Source organism: Leptidea sinapis, chromosome 29 (assembly GCF_905404315.1).
Source record: "Leptidea sinapis chromosome 29, ilLepSina1.1, whole genome shotgun sequence".
Taxonomy (NCBI): Eukaryota; Metazoa; Arthropoda; class Insecta; order Lepidoptera; family Pieridae; genus Leptidea; species Leptidea sinapis.
The window spans coordinates 2,337,219-2,365,049 of record NC_066293.1 but is presented as its reverse complement, the minus strand read 5'-3'; the positions used below and the strand labels follow the sequence as shown (position 1 = coordinate 2,365,049).

The 27,831-nt window shown below is 40.2% G+C and overlaps 2 protein-coding genes across 2 annotated transcripts in view; one reads left to right on the top strand and one right to left on the bottom strand.

Annotated features, from left to right (window-relative positions):
- Positions 1–11,951, bottom strand: part of LOC126973234 (complex I assembly factor ACAD9, mitochondrial) — a 28,098-nt gene extending 16,147 nt beyond the window's left edge. The window contains exons 1-5 of the mRNA XM_050820423.1: positions 11,122–11,951; positions 9,814–9,975; positions 8,826–8,969; positions 7,546–7,696; positions 6,713–6,864 (exon numbers count right to left, since the gene is read on the bottom strand). Coding sequence (XP_050676380.1) covers positions 6,713–6,864; positions 7,546–7,696; positions 8,826–8,969; positions 9,814–9,975; positions 11,122–11,779 — 1,267 coding nt within the window. The 5' untranslated portion in view covers positions 11,780–11,951. The remainder of the gene's footprint in view (positions 1–6,712; positions 6,865–7,545; positions 7,697–8,825; positions 8,970–9,813; positions 9,976–11,121) is intronic.
- Positions 11,952–12,434: 483 nt separating this feature from the next.
- The window catches only part of LOC126973227 (glutamate receptor ionotropic, kainate 2), a 73,333-nt gene continuing 57,936 nt past the window's right edge, over positions 12,435–27,831 (top strand). The window contains exon 1 of the mRNA XM_050820416.1: positions 12,435–12,666. The gene's annotated coding sequence lies outside the window, so the exon portion shown is untranslated. The remainder of the gene's footprint in view (positions 12,667–27,831) is intronic.

Genomic DNA, 27,831 nt, shown 5'->3' with positions numbered 1-27,831 from the left:
AAATATTGGCGGAGTTAACACTAAAGATAACTTAAATCATTTGTATATTCAATTAGGGTTAAAAGTTTGCCAAAATTCAATAGAACAAAATATAGTCGGGGTAAGGCGCTAAGACAAAGTGCGATTGGATCATATCAAAGGAAAAACTAAGTTCAAAAGCATAGAGAAAACAATACGCACTTTGAAATGGAGATGGGTATGCCACTTTATGCGGGATGAAACACCAAAATGGACTAGAGCAATAACTGAATGGTACCCCAGAGGAGATAAACGGAATAGAGATAACATATTTCATTCACACTAACATCGTAAAAACTGAAAATATTAGTCTATGGTAACGATAAACGATAAGGAATTCGAACATTTGTTAGAGTAGGATAGTTGCGATATATTCTAAGTATTATCGTATCGTTCCGAATGTATCGTTGTCGATTTTGCGAGTAGACCTCCTGTTCCGTGGTCACTTGGAAGAGAAGGCCATACTGGTCTCTAAAAAGCTTGGTGTACTTAGTAAGGCAAGACAGTACTTCACTAAAAGCCACCGCCTGCAACTTTATAAGGCGCAAATTCGGCCTTACATGGAGTACTGTTCTCACCTCTGGGCGGGTGCTCCCCAGTACCAGCTTCTTCCATTTGACCGCATACAAGGAAGAGCGGCTCGAATCATCGACGATCAAGTCATCTCCGATCCACTTGATTCTCTAGCATTGCGTAGAGATGTGGTTTCTCTCTGCATCTTCTGCCGCATTTATCACGGGGAGTGCTCAGAGGAGCTGTTCGGGTTGATTCCAGCAGCGGCCGAATTCCACCACCGGACATTACGTGCAAAGTACCATCCGCATCAAGTAGACGTCTGGCATTCCACAACCGCGCATTTTGTTAGAAATTTCTTGCCTCGCATAGCCACTTTGTGGAATCAACTACCGGCGGCGGTCTTCCCGAACAGATACGACTTAGGGACCTTCAAGAAAAAAGCATACTCCCACCTTAAAGCCCGGGTACGCATTTCTTGACCTGTTGTTGCGGATGTCCATGGGCGGTTGCGTCACCTCTCCCCATCCCGTGAGCCTCTTGCCCGTTTTGCCGAAAAAAAAAAGACAGAACAGTTTTCTTTTTAGAGCATGCAAACTTTATAATGAAGTTAATAGTGAACACGACCTCGACCTATTCAAGACAACACCACTTAAATTTAGACGTCAAGTAAATAAAAACTTTTAACTTATATAAAGTAAAAGTATGTTTTATAATATTATATTAAACTAGCTGACCCAGCAAACGCCGTATTGCTATATAACATTAAAAAAAATCAATTATTAAAATTTTGTTGCAACCGATTCTCAGACCTACCAAATATATCGTACTACAATTATTGTAAGAATTGATCCATTGCCATCTTCCAACCCTATAGCGGATTTGTGGATGGAACAGAATAATATAAAAATCGCGATAGAAAAATAGGGGTTGATCGTACAGGGTTGAAAATTTAGGGTTGTATGTATTTTTTAATGCTGTATCAAAAAAAATAAAAAAAAACAAAAATTTACGTAAAAAAAATAGGTGTGGTCCTCAACTTAATATTTAGGGGGATGAAAAATAGATAGTAGCCGATTCTCAGCCCTACTGATAATGCATATAAAATTTGGTAAAAATCAGTAAAGCCGTTTCGGAGGAGTAAGGTAACTAACATTGTGACACGAGAATTTTATGTAAATACTAGCTGACCCAGCAAACGTTGTATTGCCGATATTAAAATCGCGATATAAAAGTAACTGTTGATCGTAAATGGGTGAAAATTTGAAGTTGTATGTATTTTTTAATGCTGAAATGTCAAAAAATAAAAAATAAAAAATTTGGCGTGGACCACCCTTAACATTTAGGGAGATGAAAAATAGTTGTTTGATTCTCAGATCTACCCAATATGCACTCAAAATTTCATGAGAATCGGTCAAGCCGTTTCGAAGGAGTTTAACTACAAACACCGCGACATGAGAATTTTGTATATAAGATGTAAGCGACTATACACAATAAAAAGTTACTAATTGTGAAAACTTGTAAATAGCTTTCTGTTATGTAATATGTAGATTAATTTTTAATATGTATCTATTTATTAAAATAATTAATTTGTTATTTTTAAGTGATCGCTCACTTCTGGGTTTTAATTATACGAACACATAATTAACTATCAACGTGGACTTTTGCAATATCAGGGGAATTTACTCCAACTTAAACGCCGTCCACCACCACTTTGAGACCGATATTAGGTTTCTTGTAAAAATAGCCCAAAGTGTGGTGGATTGTCCTGAACTCCTCAGCATGACTGCGTTACGAACTCCAAATCGAACATGGCACAATGCCGAATGGCTTGGATCACGTACCACAGACTACGCAGGGCGATCTGTGCATAATTTTGCATTGGCGTACGATCTGTCCCAATTGGTTGAGTCGCCAACGCGGCTCCCGGATGTGGATAGCCACATGCCGTCCTTATTAGATCTTCTGCTGACTACACATCCCGATGGTTACCAGGTCATTGTCGACGCCCCTCTCGGAACGTCTGACCATTGCCTGGTCAGGAGTGTAGTGCCTATACGACGCCAACGTCGCAGACCACCAGCCACCCGCCGCGTTTGGCACTACAAGTCAGCAGATTGGGATAGGATGCGTTCCTTTTTTGCATCCTACCCTTGGAGCAGGGTTTGTTTCCCTTCGGATGATCCTAGTGCCTGCGCCATTGCAGTAGCCGATGTGATACTACAGGGCATGGATATTTTTATACCATGCTCTGTAGTACCGATCGGTGGCAGATCACAGCCCTGGTTCGATGCGTCATTTAAAGCAGCATCTGACTGCAAAAAACAGGCGTATCGAACTTGGGTTGCGGCGCTGGGCACAAAGGATCCGAACTGCATAGTTCTAAAGAGGAAATACAACCGTGCTTCCAGATTTTTTAAGCGGCAAATCGCCCGTGCAAAGTCAAAACACGTCGTCAAAATCGGCGAGCAGCTTTCCAGTTACCCGACCGGAACACGTAAGTTCTGGTCGTTGTCGAAAGCTGCTCTTGGTAACTTCAGCCAGCCGTCCATGCCGCCGTTGCACATGAGGAATGACACCCTGGCCCATACGGCAAAAGAGAAAGCCGATCTCCTGTGCGCTCTTTTCGCCTCCAACTCGACTCTTGACGACAACGGAAAAACACCGCCGAGCATCCCGCTGTGTCGGAGCTCTATGCCTGAAGTACAGTTCAGACAGAAAACTGTTAGGCGACCTCTGTTTTCGTTGGACGTCAGGAAGTCGAGCGGGCCGGATGGCATTTCTCCAATCGTGCTCAGAATGTGTGCCCCTGAGTTGACGCCGGTGCTAACGCGTTTATTCCGGCACTCTTATTGCAAAGGCGTAGTCCCTGACTCATGGAAGTCAGCCCTTGTCCATCCGATCCAAAAAAAAGGAGACAGTTCGGATCCGGCAAACTACAGGCCTATTGCTATTACCTCCCTGCTCTCTTAAATCATGGAGAGCATAATTAGCCGTCAGCTCTTGGTATACCTAGAGGGTCACCAGTTGATCAACGACCGACAATAGGGGTTTCGCCATGGTCGGTCGGCAGGTGATCTTCTGGTATACCAATAATAAAAACACATAGATGGGCTGCGGCTATTGAAAGCAAGGGGGAAGGGAAGGCCTTTGATCGTGTATGGCATACGGCGCTCCTCTCTAAACTTCCATCATTTGGGCTTCCCGAGAGCTTGTGCAAGTGGACCTCCAGCTTCCTCACTGGGCGCAGCATACAGGTCGTTGTCGACGGACATTGCTCGAACCCGAAGCCCGTGAATGTTGGAGTGCCCCAAGGCTGTGTGCTATCTCCTACGCTGTTTCTTCTGCATATCAATGATATGTTGGACACCTCCAACATTCATTGCTATGCAGATGACAGCACTGGTGATGCCGTATACACGGGCCATGCACGTCTCTCTCTGGAAATCGTCGACCAGTGCCGGGAGAAACTTGTGTCTTCTATCGAGTCCTCTCTTGAGAAGGTCGCGGAATGGGGTAAATTGAACCTTGTCCAATTTAACCCCCAGAAGACTCAAGTTTGCGCGTTTACCACTAAAAAAAACCCCATTTGTCGCATCACCGCTCTTCGACAACACTTCCCTAAAAGCCTCACCTAGTATCGGAATACTGGGTCTCGAAATCTCGAGCGATTGCCAATTCCGTGGCCATCTGGAGGGCAAAGCCAAATTGGCTTCAAAGAAACTGGGCGTCATTAATAGAGCACGGCAATACTTCAAGCCGGCCCACATTCTAGCGCTGTACAAAGCGCGGGTCCGGCCACACATGAAGTATTGATGTCATCTCTGGTCTGGCGCACCCCAGTATCAGCTCGATCGATTTGACCGCGTGCAACGCAGAGCAGCGCGAATTGTCGGGGACCCAGTACTCTGTGAACGGCTGGATCACTTGGCGTTGCGTAGAGACGTCGCTTCATTGTGTGTCTTCTACCGCATTTATCACGGGGAGTGTTCCGAAGAGCTGTTTTACCTAATTCCTGCCGCCGAATTCCACCTTCGCACGACACGCCACAAGTTAGGATATCATCCTCACCATCTGGATGTGTGGCGGTCCTCCACAGTGCGGTTTACAAGGAGCTTTCTTCCACGTACTACAAAGCTGTGGAATGAACTTCCTTGTGCGGTGTTTCCGGGACGATATGACATGGGTACCTTCAAAAAAAGCGCGTACACCTTCCTTAAAGGCCGGCAACGCTCCTGTGATTCCTCTGGTGTTGCAAGAGAGTATGGGCGGCGGTGATCACTTAACAACAGGTGACCCGTACGCTCGTTTGTCCTCCTATTCCATAAAAAAAAAATTAACTATATAATTATACCTATAACAAATTGTTTAGATTCGAAAGAGTGAAATTTCAAGTCAATTTCGTAATATGCAATTATTGGGGTTCAATTAAATGCAATTCAATTCAAATATTTATATTCAAAATAGGATGTGACATTACTTATTGAAAGTCAAAAAACTACCACCCATTCCAAAAAGAATGCCTCAGACCCGAGAAGAATGGGCGCAACAAACTCAGCGGGCCTTTTTTTTCATCGAATAAATATGTTTACAAAGTAATATTGTACAATTAAACTTATTATTTAATAGCCTTAGAGCGGTCACTCGATTCCCAATCTGTGGTATCATTAAGAAAGTCATTTATGTTATACTAATCTTTACCACACAAACGTTTTTTAACAATTCTTTTGAATAACGTTATACTTTTGTTTTGAACATTTTCTGGGATCTTGTTGTAAAAGCACATACATCGCCCCACAAAAGACTTACTAACTCGACTTAGCCGAGTAGTAGGCATTATAAGTTTATGTCTGTTCCTGGTGTTAACATTATGGTTTTGACAGTTACTGGCAAATTCATTTATGTGCCTATGAACATACAACACATATATATGTTACATACGTTGAGCAGGTTATCAACTGTAAAGTAGATCCTGTAGATGGAGCCACAACCTGAGAGTTAACCAAACCATACCAAGATCTACGGTCGATGCGTCACTCGAACGGTTGGTAAAGTTGGTAAGAGCGCTCGGACGGAACCAGAGAGGTCACGGGTTCGAATCCCGCGTTGTTCATAAATTTTGGTTACAAATTTGATTTGTATAATGACTATTTTTTTCTATTATTTACCGAAAATTTTGGTTTCAGCAAGTTTCGGAAGAAAAATCTTACTTCGACAGAAAATCTACATTCGTTAATATATGAAATGTTTTTTTTGCAAGAAGTATTAACGTGTCAAAAGGCATAAAATGCATTTATTTTCTCAAAATTGATTCCTTTAGAATTCTTTTTGATGTCATTTCTAATAACTACTAGATACTACTACCGCTTCGGAAACAAATGGCGCTCTGAAGAAGAGAGAAGAAGCGGCGCAAGAAACTCTTGCGCCTGTTGGTCTGTTTACTAAATAAAAAAAAATCTAAGTAAATGATTGTCCAGATATGGTTATTACATCAATTATTATCTTAAAAACTTTATTACTAATGCCTCCACACAATAAAATAGAAATAAACAAATAAAATTTGAAAAACAAAATTTTATGAACGATGCGGGGATTCGAACCCACTACCTCCGGCGTTCCGTGCCGGTGCTCTAACCAACTGAACGGTTCGTTCAGTTCTTCCTCTCTGACATGATCGTTCGGTTCAAATTTTATTTGTGTATTAATCCTAGAAGTGAGGGTTATAACTTTAAAAACATAACATATTAATAAAAATAAATTTTAATTTTATTGTTTGGTAGCTGAAGTATGATACAAATGGTCTAGTTGACCAACTAACATCTTTAGGGTGTCGAATTTTCGTGACGGAGTGCGCGCGCATCGTAAAAATTCACTCTGATAATTTTTCCCCGACTTGAAAGATGCATTTATTTATGACAATAAGTGACGAGACAAGCAGGATGTTCGGCTGATGGTAATTGATACGCCCTGCCCATTACAATGCAGTGCCGCTCAGGATTCTCGCTTTCGATTCTCTCACTTTGAGACATAAGATGTATGTAAGTATCATTTGCCCAGTAATTTCACTAGCTACGGCGCCCTTCAGACCGAAACACAGTAATGCTTACACATTACTGCTTCTCGGCAGAAAGAGTAAGGTAAGCATTATTTGCTTCATTAATTGTTATTCAGCATTTCTTACCAATGAACAAGTTGACACTGTCTTCATTCTCTCCTCTCAGAGCCAACTGCCTCATGCTGTCCAGCATCGTTAGACTCTCTTGCTGTCTCTCCACATCCGGTATCGACAGCAGTTTCAAGAGCATTGCCTGACCATGGTATGCCATAAAATTCCTGCAAATTATAAGTTTATATTTATATAATGCGAGCAACACATATTCTTAGCTGTACAAAGCGCAGGAACGGCCACATATGGAGTATTGCTGTCATCTCTGGTCTGGCGCACCCTCGATGATGACTACGTGCAATGGAGAGCAGCCCGAATTGTCGAGGACCCAGAGCTTTGTGGACGGCTCGATCACCTAGCGTTGCATGTAGACGTCGCTTCATTGTGTGTCTTCTCTCGCATTTATCACGGGGAGTGTTCCAAAGAGCTGTTTCACCTGCTTCCTGCCGTCGAACTCCCCCTCCGCACGACACGCCACAAATCAGGAAATCATTCCCACCGTGTCGATGTGTGGCGCTCTTCCACAGTGCGGTATTCGTGAAACTTTCTTCCACATACCACAAAGCTGTGGAATGAGCTTCCCTGTGCGGTATTTCCGGGACGATACGACATGGGTACATTCAAAAAAACCTTCCATAAGGGTCCGCAAGCTCCTGTGATTCCTCTGGTGTTGCAGGAGAATGTGGACGGCGGTGATCACTTAATATCACTTCACACACATAAAAAATACTATGTTTGCCTTCTGGCTTCTGGGATTAGTTACACAAAATAAATTTGAAAATAAAATTTATGAACGATCATTCATAAATTTTGTTCCGTTCATAATATCCTGGTGTTTATCTGCATACCTGCACATTGCCATTTCAATCTCAGCATCAGGCTCGAGGTAGCCATCCAGCAAGCCAGCTGTGAAGTACTCGGCACTCTCCGAGGCGTACATGCACAGCATCGAATCTCCAACCACTGATCTTATTGTTGGCATCTCCATGAGTGGCTTCCCTGCAAATATCTTATACTATTAAATCAGTTTCACATTGTCTTTTTAAGAGATTAAAGGACAAGGCGAGCAGGGCATTCAGCTGATTGTAATTGATACACCCTGCAATGGGCACGGACAATGGAAATGAAAGGAAATGAAAAATGAAATAGTAGGAAGTACACACTTGTGTGCGGTGAAGTATTGTGTAAAGTAAGTAGGTGTGTTTTAAGTAAGTTTATATGTTAGTGTGCATGTATAAGATTAAGGGACGAGACAAGCAGGGCATTCAGCTGATAGCAATTGATACACCCTTCCCATTACAATGGAAATGACATGAAAAATTAAATAGTTTGAAGAACAGACTTGCTGGAGAGTGTGGTGATGTAATGTATGTAAGTCTATTTTTGTGTGCATGTATGTACTTGTTTGTGTAGTGCAGGGGTGCTCAAGCTTGAACTGCTCGCGATCTACCTCAAAATTGTTAGAGTACGATTGATCGACTCTGAGAGGAATCAAGTGTGTGTGATGTGAGTGATGAAGGATTGTCGTCTATGTAGAGTGGCTCGATGACATAGATATTAGTTTTGCTGCTCTAAAATATCAATGAAAAAACTCATAATTATTCAAAATTGCGAGTTTATTGACTCTTATAAAACAAACGCGTTCTAGTGTCTAGAGTTCTAAACTTAACTAAAGAGTGACTTTGGATGTTGAATCTGCATGACACTGCATATCCTGAGCATACTTTTCATAAGATAGTACGGAAATTACCGATTTTAGTAACCTAAAACAAAATCTGTGAATTCGGATTTTTTTCTCGAGATCGACTCAAAAAGCACTCGCGATCGACCTGTCGTTCGGGATCGACCGTTTGAGCACCCCTGGTGTAGTGTGTTTGTGATTGTGTATGTGGTGTATGTCAGTCCGTGTACAAGTGAGAGTGGGGTTCAATAATTACAGGACGAGTACTAAAATCTTGTTGGGTATAAAACAATGTGTGTGCTTGGTTGTGTCTAAAATAAAGTATACAAAAAAAATTGTGAGGTGTGGGGTTCAAACGTACTCTCCCTTTCGGCTACCAGAGATTCAATTTTACACAATTCCACTTTAAGAAAATATTAGACTCTGATTATACAAGAATATACTCACCGCTAAAAAACCTCGGCTTTATATAGTCCATACAATACCTCACGCCATGAGATAAATTCATTCTACACAGTGTTGCTGTATGCAGTCGACTCACTCCTAATATCTGACTCAAGTCTTCCTCTCTGACATGTTCTAAAGGTGTGGCTGTAAATGAAAATACCCTTATACAAATGATTTAAGTTTTCTTTAGTGTTAATTCCGCCAATATTTGTTTTTAAAACAATTCGACACGTGTTTCGCCTCTATATGAGGCATCCTCAGGACGTGTTGTCTCGCCAAAATCTGGCACGAGACTGAATCAAACGAGCGGGAAGCCGCTGTTTTATACCCTCGTCCCATGAAATGACGCGCTGTGATTGGTCAGCTGTTGTGATATATTACCCCCGAAAGAGACACTAAGAAAACTTAAATCATTTGAATAATTATGGATTTCCGCAAAGTAACGCGAAATCCAATAAATTTTCGAAAATACCCTTTATATCTTTGGAGGGTATTCACTGCTACAAAAAAGGGTAATAATTCATTGAGTACATTTTGAACGGTAAAAATTATAAAAATAAAATTCTGTGACTAATAAGAGACACTAACTTCTAATTCGGTAATAATGTTATGCACTTAATTTGTTAAAAGAATTCACTATAAATAAAAAAAATGTGGAGATAAATCACCATACTCTGCAACTATTTCGTTAGTTTAAGGCAGTATAGCCTGTTCAAAAAACAGAAGAAAAAACAATCTACTAAAGGACCTTTGCCTACAGATTTGCAGTATGCGGTTCAACTTTGTTTTAGCAGAGATTGCAGCACAGGCAGTGAAGGTGTTTTTAATGTGAGGAGGCCCCATATATCTACACTTGAGTCATAATTCACAGTGTCAGGCACATTAGACCCTAATGACCCTTCACAAATCCATGGAATGCCATTAACTCTCATAAGGAAAACAGCCTGCTTACTTTTCCAAAACAAATGCAAGATTTTGAACAACTTACCTGGTGTATCATTAAATATCACCAGATTGTGCTTATACTGTACACCATTAGCACCGGGATGAACCAGGAAAGCCTTTACTCTATCCCCTTCCACTAGACTCAAAACCAGCATATAACTTGATTGATTTGTGCAAATCTTTTCACCTTTTAAAAGCCAAGTACCTGAAAGTAAATCAATTAAGATATACATAAATATAATTGATGTCTGAATTCATTTAAAATTCAAGAAAATAGGAAAAATTTGTGTATGTGCCTGGTCAAAGGTTTGCTAGGTGTAACAGTTGACAACATACTAGGGCTCACTGTGCACACATTTAAGAAATATTTAAAAGCTTCTTTGACAAAGAAGGCTTACTATAGTATAGAAGATTATACAGAAGATAATAATACATAGTTCTTGACTGTTTCTCCACATGCCACCTAAAATTGTATAGTATTACTAGCTGACCCAGCAAATGTTGTATTGCCGACATTAAAATCGCTATACAAAAGTAACTGTTGATCTTAGATGGGTGAAAATTTGAAGTTTTATGTATTTTTTAATGCTGACTCATAATCAAACAAATTTAAAAAAAATGTCAAACAAATTTAAAAAAAAATTCGTGTGAACCCTTAACATTTAGGGAGATGAAAAATAGATGTTGTCTGATTCTCAGACCTACCCAATATGCACTCAAAATTTCATGAGAATCAGTCAAGCCGTTTCGGAGGAGTTCAAAGTTTAACTCCATGATACAAAATTTTATATATTAGCCCCCTTATTCATAATAGTCTGCTAACTTAAAGCATTGCTAATTCTCACTCTGTCTTCTTCTATTGACCTAAGTCAGAATGAGAAAAAACACTTCTTAGCGGCTGTTTAAAGTTAGCGGACCATTATGAATAAGGGGGTAGATATTTATATCTAATATATAAAATTCTTGTGTCTTAAACTTTAGTAAGCGAAGCAATTTTGTTATAATATAATTTAAAAGATGGGCCAGGACTTTCTTGTCAGTTCTTCTCTGCATCAGAGTGTGTTTATGAGCTGATGTAGCTTCATGACATTTACCAAGTATAACTATAATATGTTATGTTATTGTCACTTTTTATGGTAAATAAATATATTTCTATTCTTGTAATGTATTTATACTAATGTATCTACAAGTGTGTGCATAGTAGATTTTGATTAGTGCATAATATTCACGGTCATTCACAGGTTCACTTCATGGAAATATAAACTTTATTGTTATCTGACATACCATAGGAGATGTGTATATAGGCGGGTAAAAGAAAAATATACTTAAATAAAAGGATGTTAATATGCACCTGATGAATCTAGTTCTGCAGTTGTCCTAAAATCCTCTTGTTTCAACCTGTCAGTCAAGGTTTCCTTAATACATAATGATACAGTATGGTCACCAGAAATAAGATCATCAAGAACATTTTTATAATCATCTTTATCCAACCCTTTCATTAGCGCACTTAAGCCAACCCAGTGATCACTAATCTCTTGTCCAAGTTTAAGATCAGCCGATATAACTTCCAAATAACGTAATAATTCTGTGTTATTCGCGGCTAAGCCTCCATTTGTAAGGCTCACAGTTGCCCCATACATGTTAGTTTCTTTCAACGCAAATTTACGCTCTTCAATGGTATTTTTTGAATCTTGAAAAACTTTTTCTAGTATTGTAAGACGCTTCTCAAGCTCTTGAGCGTCATCTTTAGTTAATATTTCGGGGTATGCCAGCAAATCCCGATCGAAAATTGAAATGAAAACATTTTTCATAAAAGGCAATATTTTTGCTTTTCGGTTTTCTACTCGTTCAATCACTTTAAGATCTTCAAAACTGAACTTCTCTTCTTGTACTGTTGGCTGTGTAGCTTCGGAAGTATCTAAATTTATTGCAGAAATTCTTATTTTCCTGTATAAAGTTTTTCCGATATTTTGATATGGAATTGAAATAAATTTTCGTGAAATATTCATTGTTACTACTATGGTTTATACTCGTCTTGATCGGCACTTTATGCTTCAAAACTTATTTATTTATTCCTATTAAATTAAGTTATTTTTTTAGTACTATACATAATCGATATAAAATAATAATAATAACTATCCCGAATTTTAGAGTTTTGAGGTTATATCATAAACCTTACAAATACATAAATAGAATAAAATTTGACGTTCGACAATCGACACTGACAACCATCAGGATAAATGTCAACAGAATATTTTTTTTGTTCCGTTGTCTAAATTGGTTACGATAGATTTTTTAGGATTTTTGTAAGACGAATCCACAAGATTAATTATTATTAGTTCAATAGTAGGTTTAATAGTTTAGAGCTTTAAAAGAAATACATGTAATAACAACCTTTATTTTGATGTAATTCCTAAAGTAAAGACAACGTAATTGGCAACGTATGAGGGAGAGGCCTCATTCCATTCTCGAGTCTAACCCACCCCCCTTATGGGGTGACAATCCACCCTCCCTTTATTATCGCAATATTAACTCACCACGAGTTTATATAGAGATCATTTTCGTTTGTTTACATGGAATTTATGTTATTTTACATAATCCTACCTATACATTTCTTTGAAATAATCAGTAGGATTCCTTTTGATGGAAACGGCGCACGGTTTTTCAGTGATTATGAGAATATTGCCGTGATATTACAAAATATTTCCCATGTTTTAATAAAGAAACAGTGATATAAAGTATTTTTCTTGAGATACTTAAAAGGTAATTGTGATATTTCTATTAAAAATGACGTTATTAATGTAGAATTGGATCTATGTAAGGGACATTATAAGTGCTTCTGACATGGAAAATTAATGATTCCATGCTGTTGGCAAGCGGAAGGAGGTTTTTGATGGTAAGTTATGAATACAATTGTTTATTTGATAAATTTAGGCTGTAAGACAATCAGTTCCCTACCTTTATTAATTGGACTGTATCGATAATTGGATTTGAATTTTATAATTGGCGCATTCCTTAAGATATTGTACCTAGGTAAAAGTTTCTTTTTATTTTGAGAAGGTATCATTGAAACTAGGCTCTTACAGCACCGCTAATTAATACACTTTTTGAAGGAATCAGCCTCGTTCATCATAATTCAATTTAAACATTAATTATTTCGATCAATTAACATTGGGTAGACATTAAAGTTAGGTAGGTTCTTAAAAAATTTCAGTGAAAATTGACGAACGAGAACAATTAATCTTTCAACAAGTATATTTTCATTAATATGTGTGATACCTGCTAGCGTCAATGGTTAATTCAGTAAATGGTCCTTTTGTTTATTATCTATTTCTGATTATGCACTATACACACAGGATACATGAAACGAAACAAGCTGAAACACGAAAGAAAACCAGCTTTGCAATATGTTTTTAACCATTAACCGTTCTACTTCTAAACATCGTATTATTTGAGATTAAAATTTCGCTTCATTTTAAGTTTTCCCTTCTGTCAAGAAGACTGGACTTCAGCTATTTGAATCCGTCCTTAATACCGGCTGGACGAAACCAGTTGCTCTACTAACGTAAACACAATTCACTCCCGTATGTTCCTTAGTCAGGATTATCTTTTTTGCCCAGCGACTCTCTTTTTCTCCACTTGCCCATAACAATGGGCTGTAACAGCCTATATCCATGTTGTCTGAGCTTATCGTTGAGATACCCTATCATTTTGCCCTGTCCTTCCCCGGGACATAAAAATAATAAGGAAGTTCTAGGCCCAAGCGTGTCGTAACAGGTGACTGTGGGTATTTACCAGTGGGAGGCTTCTTTGCACAGATTGCCGTCTTGATTATGGGTACCACAAAGGCGCCTTTTTCTGCCGTGAAGCATTAATATGTTGTAGCATTATTGTGTTTCGGTCTGAAGGGCGCTGTAGCTAGCGAAATTACTCTGCAAATGAGACTTAGTACCTTATATCTCAATGTGACGAGCGTAATTGAAATGTCGCTCATATTATTTGGGTTTTTCAAGAATCCTGAATGGCACTGCATTGTAATGGGCCGGGCGTATCATTAACTATTAGTCAAATGTTTTGTTCGTCTCGTTCCATATTGTCCTAAAATTCATCAGCGTCTTGATACTAAGGATCATTTTGTGGGCATATGAACGCGCTAAAGCATGGCTTCATTTCTGACCTTTTGTATCCAGCTGATGCTTCGGGGATAGCACCACATTTCAAAGGCTTCTTGTTGCGACCTCCTTTATAGTCCACAATTTTGCACCCGTGCATAACGACAGGTGAAATATAACAATGAATTAGCCTTTCTAGTAGCTTTATGTACTTATCAAGAACATAGGCTTTTTCTCCTTTGACTACTTGTTCGGATTCCCAAACTTCATTCGCCCAAGCATCGATAGATTTATATTTTCGTTCTCACTTCCTGGAATTATCATAAATTTAGCCTTTCATTAATCGACAAGCCTTTGACCTTCCATTTACTTAATGTGCTGACGAATGTTGTTGCTTTTGTAGTTATTATAATTGTTTCTAGCTTTAGCAATTCTGCAATGTACCTTATTTGTTATGAGCCGACACAGCTGATATTAATACCATCTTAATGCTGCAGAAGTTCGAAAAGAGCCAAAAAGCAACTGATAACACACAAAATTGACTTCTCAAAAACTGATTTCTCAAAATTGATTCCTTTAGAATTCTTTTTGATGTCATTTCTAATAACTACTAGATACTACTACCGCTTCGGAAACAAATGGTGCTCTGAGAGAGAAGACGCGGCGCAAGAAACTCTCCCAGCATTCTTTTTTTGCGCTATTTTCAATAAAAATATACAATATTGTACAGTCATTTCTATAGCTATAAAATAATCACAATCTAGTCCCAGTCTGTCCGATCTTTTAGATATTCAGCAGTGGGGTAACAGGATTTATGACAGAGCCATTTTTTTTATAAAACATTTAAATTTATTTATAGATAATGCCTGAACAGTGGCTGGGACTTCATTATAGAAGTGTATATATTTACCCTTAAAGCTATTACGTATCTTATGAAGCCCACTAGAATTAGTTACAAGCAATCCCTTATTTCTAGTGTTATAATAATGAAAATTTCTATTAAGAGCAAAAAGGTGACGATTTTTGTGAACGTATATTAAATTTTCATAAATGTACTGACAATGAACAGTCATAATATTTATTTCTTTAAATTTTTCTTTGAGAGACTCTCTATAACCAAGCTGATATATAGCACGAACAGCTCTCTTTTGCAGAGCAAACACTAAATCAATGTCAGCAGCATGACCCCATAGTAAAATACCGTACGTCATGATGCTGTGAAAATAACTGAAGTACACTAATCTAGCGGTCGCAATATTCGTGTACTCTCTAATCTTTCTAACTGCATATGCCGCAGAGCTGAGTCTATCTGCTAGATGAGCAAAATGTGGACCCCACTGAAGCTTTTTATCTAACGTGATACCCAAGAAGGCCGTAGTGTCCACAAGTTTCAATCTCTGGTCATTTATAAGTACGTTGGTTTGTACCTCCGCTGTGTTTCGTGTAATGAACCGTAAACACTTTGTTTTTTTACTGCTTAAGTGCAAATAAGCTGCTTAAGGGCAGTGAGAGTGCATTGTTTACCTCTTCATCAATATCTGCACGTCGCTTCACTTTAAAAATAAGTGAAGTATCATCAGCAAACAATACAATCTCATGGCTATCATCTACCACAAACGGTAGATCGTTAATATATATAAGAAACAATAAAGGACCGAGACCGAGGTTCGATGCGTCAGTTAAAGCAGCATCTGACTGCAAAAAACAGGCGTATCGAACTTGGGTTGCGGCGCTGGGCACAAAGGATCCCACCTGCATAGTTCTAAAGAGGAAATACAACCGTGCTTCCAGATTTTTTAAGCGGCAAATCGCCCGTGCAAAGTCAAAACACGTCGTCAAAATCGGCGAGCAGCTTTCCAGTTACCCGACCGGAACACGCAAGTTCTGGTCGTTGTCGAAAGCTGTTCTTGGTAACTTCAGCCAGCCGTCCATGCCGCCGTTGCACATGAGGAATGACACCCTGGCCCATACGGCAAAAGAGAAAGCCGATCTCCTGTGCGCTCTTTTCGCCTCCAACTCGACTCTTGACGACAAAGGAAAAACACCGCCGACCATCCCGCGGTGTCAGAGAAGAAGAAGGCCTTTGATCGTGTATGGCATAAGGCGCTCCTCTCTAAACTTCCATCATTTGGGCTTCCCGAGAGCTTGTGCAAGTGGACCTCCAGCTTCCTCACTGGGCGTAGCATACAGGTCGTTGTCGACGGACATTGCTCGAACCCGAAGCCCGTGAATGCTGGAGTGCCCCAAGGCTGTGTGCTATCTCCTACGCTGTTTCTTCTGCATATCAATGATATGTTGGACACCTCCAACATTCATTGCTATGCAGATGACAGCACTGGTGATGCCGTATACACGGGCCATGCACGTCTCTCTCGGGAAATCGTCGACCAGTGCCGGAAGAAACTTGTGTCTTCTATCGAGTCCTCTCTTGAGAAGGTCGCGGAATGGGGTAAATTGAACCTTGTCTAATTTAACCCCAGAAGACTCAAGTTTGCGCGTTTACCACTAAAAAAACCCCATTTGTCGCATCACCGCTCTTCGACAACACTTCCCTAAAAGCCTCGCCTAGTATCGGAATACTGGGTCTCGAAATCTCGAGCGATTGCCAATTCCGTGGCCATCTGGAGGGCAAAGCCAAATTGGCTTCAAAGAAACTGGGCGTCATTAATTGAGCACGGCAATACTTCAAGCCGGCCCACATTCTAGCGCTGTACAAAGCGCAGGTCCGGCCACACATGGAGTATTGCTGTCATCTCTGGTCTGGCGCACCCCAGTATCAGCTCGATCCATTTGACCACGTGCAACGCAGACCAGCGCTAATTGTCTGGGACCCAGTGCTCTGTGAACGGCTGGATCACTTGGCGTTGCGTAGAGACGTCGCTTCATTGTGTGTCTTCTACCGCATTTATCACGGGGAGTGTTCCGAAGAGCTGTTTTACCTAATTCCTGCCGCCGAATTCCACCTTCGCACGACACGCCACAAGTTAGGATATCATCCTCACCATCTGGATGTGTGGCGGTCCTCCACAGTGCGGTTTACAAGGAGCTTTCTTCCACGTACTACAAAGCTGTGGAACGAACTTCCTTGTGCGGTGTTTCCGGGACGATACGACATGGGTACCTTCAAAAAAAGCGCGTACACCTTCCTTAAAGGCCGGCAACGCTCCTGTGATTCCTCTGGTGTTGCAAGAGAGTATGGGCGGCGGTGATCACTTAACAACAGGTGACCCGTACGCTCGTTTGTCCTCCTATTCCATAAAAAAAAAAGAATAGAACACCTGTGGAACACCTATTGCCACAGGTTTACCCGAAGACCGTTTGCCATTTACATCGACTATCTGAACTCTTTCGCTTAAATATGATTTTAACAGATTTAGGGCTCTATTTTTCACTCCATAATGCTTTAGTTTTAGGAGTAAAGTTTCATGGTAGACGCAGTCAAATGCTTTGGACAAATCACAAAAAATGCCCAATGGATCCTGTGACTCTTCCCAGGCGTCAAAGATGTGCTCAATGAGTCTAGTACCCGCATTAATTGTTGATAAGCCCCTAATGAAACCAAATTGATTTTTGTTCATTAATTTACAAAAATGCATTTGTAGCTGTTGAAGCTAAAGTTTTTCAAAAATTTTGCTAAAAACAGGCAGCACTGAAATAGGTCTGAAATTAGCAGGGTCAAAAGAACTGCCCGATTTAAACAAAGGTATAACTTTGCTGTATTTCGTGAGGTCAGGGAACACACCCTCATCTATGCATTCATTAAATATTATTGCTAATTCAGGTGCTATAATGTCAAGTATGTATTTTACAATATTAGTCGAATGGCCCCATAGGTCTTTTGTATTTTTTAGGTTAGTTAATTTAAAGATTTTTATTATATCGCTACCTGTAACATACTTAAATTTCAAATCAGTGGAAGATACTGTTAGTTAAGGTCTTTGGTCATGACAATCGGGATTTCGGAGAAGTATTTATCAAATTCATTTGCAATTTCTATTTCCGAATTTATAACGCGATTATTAATATTTAAACAGATAGAGGTGTTACGGCAATTCGATCTACCAGTTTCATTGTTAATAACACTCCAAGTCGCTTTTACTTTATTATTACTGTTTTTAATTTTATCTGCAATGAAACGTGTTTTCACTTCATGGCAAACTACTTTAAAGAGCTTGGAGTATTTTTTTTGCATATATTTTAAATTCTTCACTATTATTGTAATGTTTCTCATAGTAAAGGTCATATAAGCGTTTACGACTTTTGTGGATACCCATTGTTGCCCAATCATTAAAACAATGTTTGTTGTTTACTGTCACCGTTACTGGAGTAAAAATCCTGTCAAATTCCTCACAGAAGGAATTGAAGAGTAAGTTATAGTGAAAATTAGCACTTTCACCACAGTGTTAAAATGGTATTAAAATTATTTCTAAACCTCTCAAGACGGCTACCCGTAACTGGTATAATCGTCACCTTTTTTGGTCTGACATTGTCCAATCTTGTATTTACTTTTATAAGTTGCCCACTATGGTTGGACTGAAGATTATTAATTATGAGTTTACTAGTAATAGTAACATTTGTAAAAATATTATCTAAACAGGTTGCTGTTGTAGAAGTGATTCTAGTAGGTTCCCAAAATACATTGAACAAATTAAAACTTTGATATACATTTTTAAGGCGGATTAACAATTGGCGGAAGGTTCAAGCAAGTTTATATTGTCTCCACACACTATATATAATTGACTTGCTGGTTTTGCTAAATTTTGTTAGTACCTCCTCCATACTGTGTTGGAATTGTTCATATGATGCGGTGGGGGGGGGGGGGGGGGGCGGTGTACACTTACAATAATAAATTGCTCTAGTTCTATACAAGCTACCTCAATTAGTTGTTCTATAGAGAGATTAACAATATCTCTTCTATTTTTACATTTTATTCTATTCAAAAGTTAATGCAAGATAAAAGCCCAGGACCCGATAGTTTACAAAATGAGGTGCTAAAGAATGGTTATTCTTTGCTTGTAGAACCCCTTACCTATCTATTCAATAAAGTCTTAGATACTAGCCAGGTACCTGAACAGTGGAAGAGATCTGATATACTTTTGCTGTACAAAAAAGGAGATCCACAAGATATAGGTAACTATAGGCCTATAAGTCTTCTACTGTGTATATACAAGCTATTCACATCAATTCTACAAAGCAGAATGACTCCAAAAATCGACGAACATCATCTATCGAACAAGCAGGATTACGTTCTGGTTTTTCAACAACAGATAATATACATGTTATGCAACAAGTCATAGAAAAATACAAGGAGTTCAACAGACCACTATACATAGCTTTTGTCGACTATGCTAAAGCATTCGATACAATTTCACACGATTCCATATGGGAGGCTTTAGAGAAATGCCAAGTTCATGACAAATATATAACAGTACTCAAAAACATCTATAATGGAAGTATCAGCAGGGTTAAACTAGAACAACGGGGAGCAAACATACAAATCCGCCAAGGAGTGATACAGGGTGATCCTCTTTCACCAAAGATTTTTATAGCAGTACTACAACTCCTTTTCGATAACTTACACTTGTCGGCGTATGGGATTATCATAAAAGAAAAACGACTTACACACCTGAGATTCGCTGATGATATCATCTTGTTTGCTGAAACAAGTGACTAATTTGAAAAAATTATAAATTCCTTACATATAGAGAGTGAGAAGGTCGGTCTTAAAATAAATCCTGATAAAACCAAGGTAAGACAAACAGCAAAACCAATTAAATCAGTTTGCTCGGAAAACCTTTGGAACACGAAAATAGTTACATTTATCTAGGAAAATTATTGTCATTTAGAGATAACAGCGGGGAGGAAGAAGTTGAACGAAGGGTGAATGTAAGCTGGAAAAAATTCTGGAGCTTAAAAGAGATTTTAAAAGGGTCATTCCCTCTGCATCTCTATAAGATTATTATGGACACCTGCATTCTACCGACTCTCACATACGGCTGTCAAACGTGGACATAGAATACAAAAATAAAAACAAAACTAGCGACCTGCCAGAAAGCGATGGAAAGGAGTATGTTGAAAATCAGAAAAATTCAAAAGATTAGAAGTGACAGCATTAGGAAAAGGACAAATGTGATAGATGCTCTTGAGTACGCTATAACACAAAGGTGGCGCTGGGCAGGTCATGTGGCAAGATTCATGGACAAAAGAAGAATTTGGAAAGGACCATCTGGAAAAAGAAAAAGAGGCCGCCCAAGAAACAGATGGATAGATGATATAATAAAAATAGCAGGAAAAGAATGGAGAGGAAAAGCACGGAAGAGGGATACATGGAGTAAGCTGGAGGAGGCCTATACTCACAGTGGGGTTCCAATAACATAACTTTTATATTATACGCGTAGTGTTAAGATTTTATTATTATGTATATGGAGGTTGTTGGAATTAATTAAAGGCTTATTATTATTATTATTAATGCTGCAGAAAAGGGCTATACGCTCTATAACCTAGGCTATTATAAACCAGAGAAAAATTAAAGATATATAAACATTTTAACTTTTGCATCTCAATATATTTTTGATAATCCAATTCATTACATTGGCACGTTTCTAGAAACTGTGATAATCATAATGTTAACAACCTGTAACAAACATTAACTTATTATGCCTGCTACTTGGTTGAGTTTGCAAAGTTATTTGTTCGGCAATGAATATGCTTTTACGTGATGCCAAAAATGTAGAAAGCAGATGTGTTACGAAATTCAAAAGAATTTTTAACATTTATATGGTAAAAGTTTTATAACCTACGCGATTCTCTTAATGATATCAGACATTAGGAATGGAGCAACCGCTCTCAGGCTTTTTTCATAAATTTTGTTATAATTATATTATTCTATTAAAAAAAAGAAGGCCACTGACTTTCTTGCGCCCCTTCTTACCAGTACCTAATGAGGCATCCAATTTCGAATGGGTAGGAATAGATTATGACGTTCCATAAGTGATTTTAATACCCTTTTGAATAAAAATATTTTCTATTTTAATTTATGTCTTAAAGTGACTAATGCACTAGGCTTGCCGTTTTTTTTATGAAAATAAGGGACGAGACGAGCAGGACGTTCAGCTGGTGGTAATTGAAACGCCCTGCCCATTACACTGCAGAGCTGCTCAGGATTATTGAAAAACAAAAAACTTCTGAGCGGCACTACAATTGCGCAATTGAGATGTCAAGTCTAATTTGTCCAGTAACTTCACTAGCTGTGGCGCTCTGCAGACCGAAACACAGTAATGCTTTCACAATGTGATTCCTCCGGTGTTGCAAGAGGTTGTGGGCGGCGGTGATCACTTAACACCAGGTGACCCGTACGCTTGTTTGTCCTCCTATTCCATAAAAAAACAATACTGCTTCACGGCAGAAATAGGCACCGCGCGCCGTTGTGGTACCCATAATCTAGCCGGCATCCTGTGCAAAGGAGCCTCCCACTATTTATTTGGGTTTGATTATTGTTTCAAATTAAATCAAATCAAAATCACTTATTTCATGTTGGTCAAGGAGATGACACTTGAGTGACAAAAGTTTTCTTTTCTTTTAACATTTACCACCACTTGGGAAAAGGTTGAGCTTTAATGAGAAGAAGTAGTAAGAAACTCATTGCCACTCTTTTAAATTAACATTTACAGTTTCATCGTTTTATAAATTAATTTTCAATTCAATTTAAAGTGATGCAATAAAATACTCAAACGTCAAATAGTCAATGTCTTACACGACTCAGTCAAAAAAATTAAATGTAAATTAATAAGTAAAATATGGAATCCTTGTGCGGTTTTTTCGGGACAATACGAGATGGGTGACCTTAAAAAAAAGCGCGTAGGCCGGTTACGCTCCTGTAATTCCTCTGGTGTTGTAGGAGATTCTGCGCGGCGGTGATCACTTAACACCAGTTGACCCGTACGCTCGTTTGTTTGTTAATTTTAAAAACACGAAGCAGATTTTCTGGTAACAGGATTGTCCAGCCACCACAAGTTCGCTCCACGCCCGTTCACGAGCATTACGCATATACCTGCCATTGCCTCCCTCGACCATATTTTAGGGAAGGGAACGACCCGTCCCACGTCACCACCACAAGCGGTGGCATTTAAGCGAGCATGACGAAGCCTGTCACGAGAACTCAACCAACTAGCAAAATAGAATATTCATGTTCACATTATTCAATACTCACTAAATAACGGGCCTCCCGCTGGTAAATGCCTTTAGTCGCCTCTTACGACACTCTTGGACCTGGGACTTCCCTATTCTTTTTATGCCCCGGGGAAACACAGGTCAAATACAAATAACATCAAGTAACAAGGGCCAGCAAAACGGAGCTGCTCAAATTGTCCGGGATCCAGGGCTCTGTGAACGAACAGATCACTTGGTGTTGCATTGTAATATACAATTATTTTTTAAACTTATCATCAAATTCAAATTCAAATATTTTTATTCAAAATAGGATTTATAATCACTTATTGAACGTCAAAATCTACCACCCATTCAAAAGAGGCCTCAGACCTGAGAAGAATGGGCGCAAGAAACTCAGCGGGCTTTTTTTTTATATAAAATATGGATTACAATGTAATATCGTACAATAAACATTAATAATTAAAGAGCCTTAATCCCAGTCCGTGGTGTCATTAAGAAAATCGTTTATGCTATAATAACCTTTCCCACACAAACGTTTTTTAACAATTCTTTTAAATTTCGTAACACATTTGTTTTGTACATTTTCTGGGATCATATTGTAGAAGCATATACATCGCCCAACAAAAGACTTACTAACTCGACCCAACCGAGTAGTAGGCATAACAAGTTTATGTTTGTTCCTTGTGTTAACATTATGAATGTCACAGTTTCTAGAAAACATATCTGAAACTAGAAATAATATCAAACAAAAATAAGAAAAGACTTCTAAAAGTATTGCTGAAACAAAGCAATTTTGCGGGTAGTTATAAGTTGCGCAAAACAAAGTAATTGTTACGAGCGACGTTGGCACTTGTTAAGAGCTCACTTTCTTTGTGTGGGACTTTATTTTTTTTTACGCAAGAAGAGGACAATGGACTTTGAAATGACGTGAGGAAATCTTTTGTGATGGTAACACAAAACATTGTTTCTAGTTTCTTTATTTGTTTTAGGTAGTTTTAGCGGGAAGTTTAGAATTATGAAATAGCCATTGTAATGTCAAATGAATTGACCTAAAAGTTTTGTTTGTAAGTTGGTATTAATTCTTGAAGTGAAAACTTATTTGGCACATTGGGCACTTTAATTGTTAAATATCTTTGTATTAGGAACTGCTTTAACGTTGTTTTTGCTATACGAAGATTATAGTAATTAAACGGACCCTAGTCTTACGCGAACGGTGATTTCTTGATTATTTTGTAATTTTATTGCGTTGTTGAACAATTTTATAAGTAAATAATTTTGATTTACTTCAGTCGTGTCGCCTAAGGCATACCCAGTTTATTTATAAGGTCGTAAGAGTTTTATAAGACAATGTTGGTAACATTTCAGTCGATGCGTCACTCAAACGGTTGGCTCAGTTGGTAAGAGCGTTCGGACAGAACCCCAGAGGCGCGAGTTCGAGTCCGGCATCGTTCATGAATTTTGGTACAAATTAAATTTATATAACAATAGATTCGTCTTTCTTTCTATCTTGCTGTATCTCTGTTAGAGATGTTCTTCTCTCTCACACTCTATTATTATACCAGTACCATATTTTATACCAGTGGGAGGCTCCTTTGCACTGCACGCTGGCTAGATTATGGCGCCTATTTCTGCCGTGAAGTAATGTGTAAATGTTATTGTGTTTCGGTCTGAAGGGCGCCTTAGCTAGTGAAATTACTGGGCAAATGAGACTTGACATCTTATGTCTCAATGTGACGAGCGCAATTGTAATGTCGCTCAGAATTTTATGGGGTTTTTCAATAATCCTGAGCGGCACTGCATTGTAATGGACAGGGCGTATCAATTACCAGCTGAACGTCCTGCTCGTCTCGTACCTTATTTTCGTAAAAAAATTTACGTCATTAGATTGGCTTAGCTTAGTCTCAGTGCACACTACCTTAAAGGCCAGTATCTAACACATCTCTTGACACCTGGTGTTCCGGATATCCATGAGCGGTTACCGAACCTATATATAAAAAAATAAAAAAAAGACGTGTGGCACTCGGGGACTGCCGCGGTAAAGCTATTGCATAGCATGTTTTATCAATTTATGCAATTATAATTATTTATTTATTTTATGTATGCAGTATTTTTTTTGATAAAATTAATTAAAAAAAAGCAAACGGGAAGTGAGTAAAATTTAACTTGCAAGATTTGATTACAGACAGACAACGGGACAGGTGAAATTAAATAAAAATGATTGTCATAATAATAAAAATTAAAAATAAAGAAATTAAAAAAAATCAAGACGTACCCCAGGCTCGATCCTGAGACCTTCTGCACAAAAAGCATACCTGATAATCGTTGTTCCACGGCAACTGTAATGACTGTGCCGAAATATCTATATACATCTAGTAAAAAAGTGGGAGAGTCACGCTGCTGTCTTATGACGTCAGCACAATCGGGCCAGACTCGTCCGGGTTACTTACCACACTCGCACAGAATACCGGCGTGAAGTAGCGGCCTAGTGCCGCTATGTTTCGCATAGGTTAGTGTCGAGGACCGGAGGCCATTCCCCCCCGTCCTTCCCCCCCCCCCAACAAAATATGAGAGCGGTCCTAAAAAATAAATTACCCCAGGAGGGTACCGGCTCTTGTAGAGCCGGAGAATCCCTCCCCGAGCATTCGCGCTCGGGCTGCCCCTCGTATTCTGGGGAGGGCACAGTACCGCGTATGTCACAGGACAAACAGGGCAGCAACACCACGGCACCCCGCTCCACGCTTAATGTGGACTTTTGTAATATCCGGGGAATTCACTCCAACTTAAACGCCGTCCACCACCACCTTGAGACGGCGCAGCCGGCCTTGTGTTTCCTTACGGAGACGCAGATATCTCGACCTAGCGATACGTCATATTTAACGTACCCCGGGTACAAAATTGAGCATAATTTCATGCCTCATGCCGGGGTATGTGTGTACGTTAGGGAGGATATCTGCTGTCGCCGTCTCGGCAATTTTGAGGGTAGGGGCCTGTCTACTCTCTGGCTCCGCGTAGATTTAGAGGACCGCGTCCGCATCTATGCGTGTGTCTACAGGTCCCATAGTGGTAACGCAGAAACGGATCACCTCATGGGCTGCGTTCAAGCGGCATTTGATGACGTGCTTGCTCAGATCCCCTCCGCTGAAATCGTAGTCTTGGGTGATTTCAACGGGCACAATGCCGAATGGCTTGGATCACGTACTACAGACTACACAGGGCGATCTGTGCATAATTTTGCATTGGCGTATGGTCTGTCCCAATTGGTTGAGTCGCCGACGCGGCTCCCGGATGTGGATAGCCACATGCCGTCCTTATTAGATCTTCTGCTGACTACACATCCCGATGGTTACCAGGTCTCTGTCGACGCCCCTCTCGGAACGTCCGACCATTGCCTGGTCAGGAGTGTAGTGCCTATCCGACGCCAACGTCGCAGACCACCAGCGACCCGCCGCGTTTGGCACTACAAGTCAGCAGATTGGGATAGGATGCGTTCCTTTTTTGCATCCTACCCTTGGGGCAGGGTTTGTTTCCTTTCGGATGATCCTAGTGCCTGCGCCGTTGCAGTAGCCGATGTGATACTGCAGGGCATGGATATTTTTATACCAAGCTCTGTAGTACCGATCGGTGGCAGATCACAGCCCTGGTTCGATGCGTCAGTTAAAGCAGCATCTGACTGCAAAAAACAGGCGTATCGAACTTGGGTTGCGGCGCTGGGCTCAAAGGATCCGAACTGCAAAGTTCTGAAGAGGAAATATAACCGTGCCTCCAGATTTTTTAAGCGGCAAATCGCCCGTGCGAAGTCTAAGCACGTCGTCAAAATCGGCGAGCAGCTTTCCTGTTACCCGACCGGAACACGCAAGTTCTGGTCGTTGTCGAAAGCTGCTCTTGGTAACTTCAACCAGCCGTCCATGCCGCCGTTGCACATGAGGAATGACACCCTGGCCCATACGGCAAAAGAGAAAGCCGATCTCCTGTGCACTCTTTTTTCCTCCAACTCGACTCTTGACGACAACGGAAAAACACCGCCGACCATCCCGCGGTGTCAGAGCTCCATGCCTGAAGTACAGTTCCGACAAGGCGAGCTCTGTTTTCGTTGGACGTCAGGAAGTCGAGAGGGCCGGATGGCATTTCTCCAATCGTGCTTAGAACGTGTGCCCCTGAGTTGACGCCGGTGCTAACGCGTTTATTCCGGCACTCTTATTCAAAAGGCGTAGTCTCTGATTCATGGAAGTCAGCCCTTGTCCATCCGATCCCAAAAAAAGGAGACAGTTCGGATCCGGCAAAATACAGGCCTATTGCTATTACCTCCCTACTCTCCAAAATTATGGAGAGCATAATTAACCGCCAGCTCTTGGTATACCTTGAGGGTCACCAGTTGATCAACGACTGGCAGTACGGCTTTCGCCATGGTCGGTCGACTGGCGATCTTCTGGTATACCTAACACACAGATGGGCGGCGGCTATTGAAAGCAAGGGGGAAGGCCTGGCAGTTGGTCTGGATATAGCGAAGGCCTTTGATCGTGTATGGCACAAGGCGCTCTTCGCAAAACTTCCATCATTTGGGCTTCCCGAGAGCTTATGCAAGTGGACCTCCAGCTTCCTCACTGGGCGCAGCATACAGGTCGTTATCGACGGTTATTGCTCGAATGCCAAGCCCGTGAACGCTGGAGTGCCCCAAGGCTGTGTGCTATCTCCCACGCTGTTTCTTCTGCATATCAATACTCTGTAAGACCCAGTACTCTGTGAACGGCTGGATCACTTGGCGTTGCGTAGAGACGTCGCTTCATTGTGTGTCTTCTACCGCATTTATCACGGGGAGTGTTCCGAAGAGCTGTTCAACCTGATTCCTGCCGCCGAATTTCACCTTCGCACGACACGCCACAAGTTACGATATCATCCCCACCATCTGGATGTGTGGCGGTCCTCCACAGTGCGGTTTTCAAGGAGCTTTCTTCCTCGTACCACGAAGCTGTGGAATGAGCTTCCTTGTGCGGTGTTTCCGGGACGATACGACATGGGTACCTTCAAGTAAAGCGCGTACACCTTCCTTAAAGGCCGGCAACGCTCTTGTGATTCCTCTGGTGTTGCAGGAGAGTGTGGGCGGCGGTGATCACTTAACACCAGGTGACCCGTACGCTCGTTTGTCCTCCTATTCCATAAAAAAAAAAAAGTAAGTAAGTGTTAGGTTATTTTCGTTACGGAATTTCTGGATTCGGTCTCCACGCTCAAGGCCGCGATAGACGCTATGCAATAGCTTAAAAAATCCTATTGTTTTATTTTATACACTTACCGTGGTTTTATTTAAGTAGGCAATATAACTTCAAAAGCATTTTCAATCGTGTACGTTAGCATTTTCTGAGCATAAAGGTGTCTCCTTCCAAGTAAAGTGCACTCTGAGATCACAGATAAATAATTCTGCCTTACTGCAGATTAACAAGATATGACTGCCATAAAATATAAACAGGTATTTTAACAGATAATTCAATGTTCTTAGAAATAAAAATTTTGAGAAATTATTATTTATTTACGTAACATTTTTCGCCTCAGTCGATACGCTTTTGACAGGGCGGTCATCTTTTTCTTAAATTCCTGTAACCCCTAGCTGGGCAGAGGGCATCCACAGTGCATCTCCATTGCGATCGGTCCTGAGCATCTCTTTTAATTTCACTCCAGGTCTTTCCGATATCTTTCGTTATGTCAATGACAGTCCGCCGCCAGGTTTGCTTTGGAAGGCCACGATTGCGTATTCCTTGAGGGTTCCAGTCTAAGGCTTGCCTCGGTAT